The 6,000-nt window shown below is 41.9% G+C and overlaps 1 protein-coding gene across 3 annotated transcripts in view; it reads right to left on the bottom strand.

The window, feature by feature from the left end:
* Nucleotides 1-689: 689 nt before the first annotated feature.
* Nucleotides 690-6,000, bottom strand: part of PDCD1LG2 (programmed cell death 1 ligand 2) — a 111,714-nt gene continuing 106,403 nt past the window's right edge. For all 3 annotated transcript variants that reach the window (XM_036331067.1, XM_036331068.1, XM_036331069.1), the window contains one exon: nucleotides 690-2,370. In XM_036331067.1, the coding sequence (XP_036186960.1) occupies nucleotides 2,365-2,370 (6 nt within the window). In that variant the 3' untranslated portion in view covers nucleotides 690-2,364. The remainder of the gene's footprint in view (nucleotides 2,371-6,000) is intronic.

Below are 6,000 nucleotides of genomic sequence, written 5' to 3'. Positions count from 1 at the left end.
CTCCTGCGAGCTGCTTCTCCGTTAACCACACCATTAGCAGCTTCTCTATATTTTCATGGATAGATGTCCGCTGTTTAGAAATTATTTTAATGCCCTTGGCTGGAGTTGTAGCCTGTATCGACTCCTTCTGCTTCAGTATGGTGCAGATTGTAGAAGTGCTACGCTTGTACTGCTTCACCAAGTCGATTACACGCACACCTTGATCATGTTTTTCAATAATTTCTTTCTTTAATTCAATGCACATCATCCGCTTCTTCTTCTCAGCACTGTCCTTCGCACTTACTTTCTTCAGATCCATGGTTGAAAAAACAAAGTTCTGCAAAATAACTGCAAGCACAAATGCGAGCACAACACTGATGCTTCAACTAAGAGCTAACCCAGGGGTGGGCAAACTTTTTGACTCGAGGGCCACAATGGGTTCTTAAACTGGACCGGAGGGCCGGAACAAAAGCATGGATGGAGTGTTTGTGTGAACTAATATAAATTCAAAGTAAACATCATTACATAAAAGGGTACGGTCTTTTTTTTTTTTTTTTTTAGTTTTATTCATTTCAAACGGGCCGGATCCGGCCCACGGGCCGTAGTTTGCCCACGGCTGACCGCTTAAAGTGAACGAGTGAGACAGGTGAAGCTGGGCTGATGTTGTGGCATTCACTGTGACCTTCTCTGAGCCAACTAGCGGTGGGGTATCTGAAGCTGGCTCGTAACCCGAATTTTAGCTCTCAACTCAAAGCAAAAAATCGGCCGAGAGACGACTCGTATCTCGAAAAACTCGTTAGTCGGGACACTCGTAAGTCAAGGCCCCACTGTATTCTGGAGAATAGCCCCAATCTAGGACCAAAGATGGCAGTATTTTGACAGAAACCATTATGCAACTGGGTTCCTAAGTTAAACACCACCAACCAAGGATTTAGCATGCAAACCACATATCTGGGGGCAGGTGGGGATTCAGAATAGGTGGGCTTGCTTCCCCAGTGGAAGGCCTTATCTGCCTGCCCTGATCTCCACAGCATTAGGAGGTACTGCTCCTCCAACAGGGACCCCAGACCAACCCAGAGGACCTGGAAAACAGCACTGGGACCCCTCTGTTCTGAAGAGGGCAGCCAAATGAAAGGCTTTCAAACCTCTGGGAGCCAACTGGCCTGATGAATATTAAACTTACTGACTTGGATGGGCCCTGGATGGGCACTTAGCCAAAATTAGAATATCTGGGATACTTTGAAGAATGAACAATTGAGTTTCATTCTTCAAAGGCATTCTTTGATTTATAAAGACGGAGAGTGGAGGAATTTAGGTATTATATGATTTGTCTGTTACTCATTTTCACACCCCTTCATTTTCATTAACTCCTCATTCTCCTTAGCCTGAGCACTAGTTCAAGAGCTTGCTTTAGGCCCTAAGACACTGTTATACTTGCTAATATACACATTTGGATAGTTCCTGGATCAACTAATGCTCTGAGCTTCATAGCCACTAAAAGGGTAAGTTAAAGTCATATAGAGACCCAGGAAATGAGCTTTCCTTTGGTGCTTTGACCATATGGCTACTCATCTGAAATCTTTTTAGGCACAGCATATTAGCATGCCAGGAATTTTAAATGTGTACATTGATTTCCAACAAGGTTAAAAACCAACAATAATCCAACAGATTGTTTGGAATGAAAGATGTAGTTAAAATAACAACAAAACTACCACTCAACATGATGTAATTACAGATAAAACAAATGCTTTGTGATTTAGACCTCACAAAAATACTCAATGGCTTTTCTCCATGATTTGTAGTTGGCCACTGTGTACTTAAATGCTTCCTGTTGATTAGAATGACTTAAATGCTTTCAAGATTCCAGTAAACCATAAAGCGCGTCATTTTTGGCTTGACTTTGTAGAAAGCCCTGTCTGTGAGCTGATAGTTTCAATAGGCTTTTCCTATAGATAAAAATTACTGGCAATCTGTCCATTTCTGCAGCTAAAGATTTCCATTCATCTCTGTTCTGGGAAGTTTTTGAAAACTTAGGGAGAAATAATTCCCTTTGTTTTTACTCTGATAGCAAAGAAGGAGCCTCGGGACATGAACTGGGGTCCAGGATCCAACGTGGTCCTTTTCTAAAGTGCAATAGTGCTGGCTCAGTCACAGGCTGGAGAGGTGAGAGCGGATGGGTGAAGGGGTGGGCTGCCTGCCTTCCTCTGAGCACATGGTGGCCAGGAGCTGCCTAGCCTTGTTGTAGTCTCCTGATTAAAGTGCTGGGTCATGTACGGCCATTTGAAAAGTACAAACAAGCTTTGTGAGCTAAGGGATTCTTGTTCAGAGTCCAGAGGCTTCTTGAGGATGTCCTATCAAGTCACCCCAGCTCCAGAGATCGCGTGTTCAAATCTGAGGAGAAAAGTCCATAAACAGGAAAATCACTTTTCTGATTAGAAAATATAGAATTTCTCAAAAAAAAAGATTGAAGTGAGAAACTACTGCAGGAAAAAAAGCTCATCTATCTGGAGGCAGCATGGTTCAAAACCTCTCTTTTTAACCCTCTACCACTGCCCTAGTCCAAGTCTTCAGCCTCTCTCTGCAGACCTATTGCTAGAGCCTTCTTCCCTCCATTCTCTGGGCTGCAGACAGCTCAGTGATACTGCAGCACAGTTCATGGGGCTTCCCTAGTCAGACTCTTGTAGTTCCCCACTGTGCCAGATAGTTCAGTTTGTTCCTAGAGACTCAGTCTCCACCCTATTCTATCCCACTCATGCCCTAGGAGGATGACATTGTAGACTATGTCACTGGCTACCATCCCATTCTTCCCCTCAGCATAGGAGAGAAAGGAGATTGCAGTGGGGAGAGAGTGAGGTTAGGGTATGCGTTCCTCAGCAAGCAACCTCCCAGACAGATTGCAGGTGGACTTTATCCCTCTGTCAAAGGCTACAGTGCCTTGTGGGCGTCCCCTCCTCTTGCTGTCCTCTCCAGGTTCTGGTAACTGCACCTTCCCTTTTCTCCTTCAGGCCTAGGGATGCTTAACTGTTCCCTGCTTTTGCTAATTCCAGGGTGCTTGATATCCCTAACCCTGCTCAAATCTTTGTAAATAGTAAAAACTTGTAAAATTGCTTTGTCACCCCTTCTATCATTTCCTTTGGAGACCTGACTGAGGCAACATGCCCAGTGAAAAAAAATCTAATCTCCTTTGCCTGGAATTTATGACTCATAATTCCCCCAACATTCTTTCCTCTTATCTCACAACTGGCTCTTTTCAACTAAGATCACATGCCTTTTCCTACAGATGCCCCAGTTCTCCCTGCCTCTCTGCTGTATCTCCTATATCCCCTCTGTTTAGATAAGAAGCTCATAAAACAAACAAACAAATAAATACAAATCAACATAGAGATTGGGTCAGTTTCCAGGGGGCATGCAAAAAGCTGATCTCTTTTATTTTAATTTAATTTTAACTTGGACCAATAAGAACAGTTTTTTGAGTACCTTATCTCCAATACTCTATTGTAAGAATCTTGGATAACTAATGTTGTACTTAATTCACTCTTACAATTCCCACACAGTGTACCTGATGCAGAATCCTGAAAATAGCAGAAACTTAATACGTTTGAGAGTGAATGAATGAGTGAATGAATGACTAGCACTATACTAGGAATAATAAGACATTGTGTTTTTCTGTGATTATTTCATTCAAGAAAGTCACTTAACATCCCTTAGCCTTAACATCTCACTACCTTTAAAATGAGGAAGTCAGGTCTGTAAACTCTAACAAACCACAGCTTGATGACTAGAATAAATCTTTTTAAAAGAAAGCATAATATATACCTTTGGTATAAGTATCAACTACTACAGTTTACTGGTTGACATTGTAGTTACTTGTATAAGAGCAAGAAGCCCTGGGCCCATATAGCACAAGCGAGTAAGGTTAGCTGCAAGAAGAATTTACACAAATGGAAAGGGCTGTGTGCCATAGACAAGGACTGAGGTGGCGTGGACTCTAGCTCCAGTTCTACCACTCAGTTATAAGATGACCTTGCGCAAGTCATCTCATCTTTTACATCCTTCCAGGTTGGCAACTAAGACATTGGTAGGTATTGTTGAAAGGGCATATGGTGTCTCCCTCCCTAAAGTTGACAAGGACCCAATGAAGAGTTCTATGCAATGCACTTGACTACTGGCATAAAGAGAGGTGCGTGGGGAGTAGATAAAAGGACTTCAGAAAGTTAGTTCTTCATCTAGCAAGCATCCATATGTAATTAAAAGTGATACATTGGGACAGCTAAAAATGCATTAAACTACAGAGAAAATTCAGGAAACAAAAGAAGAAAACAATACAAGGTTCCATAACATAAAGATAATAATTATGGGATATATATATATATATATATCCCATAAAGTCCCTACTGGAGTTCTTAAACTCTGCCATCAAGGCAGGGGAAGGAGTGTGAATGCTGGGGAGAGCAGGGGGCAATATAGAAACCATGAGCATGGCTCTGTTTCAGTAAGATTTTGTTTATAAAGACTATTGGCCCCTGGTCATAGTTTGCTTAAACCCCTTTTAGCTGATACATATAAATGAATAGTAGAGTGCTAACTCTGGTCAATTCTCATTTAATAGATGCCTAATGAAAGTACACTTTCCAACGGTGGTTCTCAACCTTCCTAATGCCGTGACCCTTTAATACAGTTCCTCATGTTGTGGTGACCCCCAACCATAAAATTATTTTCGTTGCTACTTCATAACTGTAATTTTGCTACTGTTATGAATCGTAATGTAAATATCTGATATGCAGGATGTATTTTCAGGGGTCGCGACCCACAGGTTGAGAACCGCTGTAAGATGTAATAGGCTTTCAAGGGAAGAGGAAGATCCTCACATGCTTTCTAGAAACTTGCAAGTTAGTACTTTGGGAACTGCAGATGTTACTCCTGTAAGCTTTTACCCAACATAAATGCTATAATTAATATACTTATTTTCTTTTAATAAATATATGGCGTACAGGACATTAATGTTTATAACCTGGTCCTGAGAACCAAATTTTCCTAAATCTTATAATACTTGTTTTCTCAGGATAAGAAAAAAACAATTTAAAAGTAAATGACAGCTCTGGCCAATGTGGCTCAGTTAGCTGGAGTGGCATCTTGTACACCAAAAGGTAGCAGATTTGACTCCTGGTCAGGGCACATATCCAGGTTGCAGGTTTGATTCCTCAGTTGGAGTCCATGCAGGAGGCAACTGATCAATATTTCTCTCACATTTATGTTTCTCTCTCCCTCCCTCTCTCAAACCTTAGTTAAAATGTTGCTATGAAGGTATCTTGTAGATATGATTAACATATACCATCAGTTGACTTTAAATAAAACAGATTATCTTCCATAATGGAGGTGGGCCTTGTTCAATCAGTTGAAGACCTTAAGAGCAACACTTGAGATTTTCCAGAAAAGAAGGAATTCTGGTTCAAGACTGTAATAGAGAGTTCCCAGACTGCTGGTCTGCTCTACAGATTTCAGACTCCTGATTGCACTTTCAACTTTGACCTGAATTGCCAGCCTACTTAAGCCTGCCCTACACACAGATTTCATACTTTCCAGTCTCCTAGTGGCTCTGTTTCTCTGGAGAAGCCTGGGGTTCATTTTGCCTCTAACAACAGGTACCAGGTTTTCTTGGCTGTCTAAGCACTGGGCCCCAGACCTGTCCTCTTTCCATTCCCAAAGTCAATATCTCCATGTCTTTTTTTTTTTTTTACAGGGAGGAAGGGAGAGAGATAGTCAGAAACATTGATGAGAGAGAAACTCTGATCAGTTTCCTCCTGCACATCTCCTACTGGGGATGTGCCCGCAACCCAGGTACATGCCCCCGACCGGAATCGAACCCGGGACCTTTCAGTCCGCAGGCCGACACTCTATCCACTGAGCCAAACCGGTTTCAGCAAATATCTCCATGTCTTGATCCCCCTTGTTCCCAGGGGATATTATCTGAAATGTTAAATTAGTTCTCAATAAAGAGTTAATTGTTGGTGAGCAACTTTA

Source organism: Myotis myotis, unplaced genomic scaffold, assembly GCF_014108235.1.
Source record: "Myotis myotis isolate mMyoMyo1 unplaced genomic scaffold, mMyoMyo1.p scaffold_m19_p_12, whole genome shotgun sequence".
Lineage (NCBI taxonomy): Eukaryota > Metazoa > Chordata > Mammalia > Chiroptera > Vespertilionidae > Myotis > Myotis myotis.
This window is presented reverse-complemented; position numbering and strand designations above follow the sequence as displayed.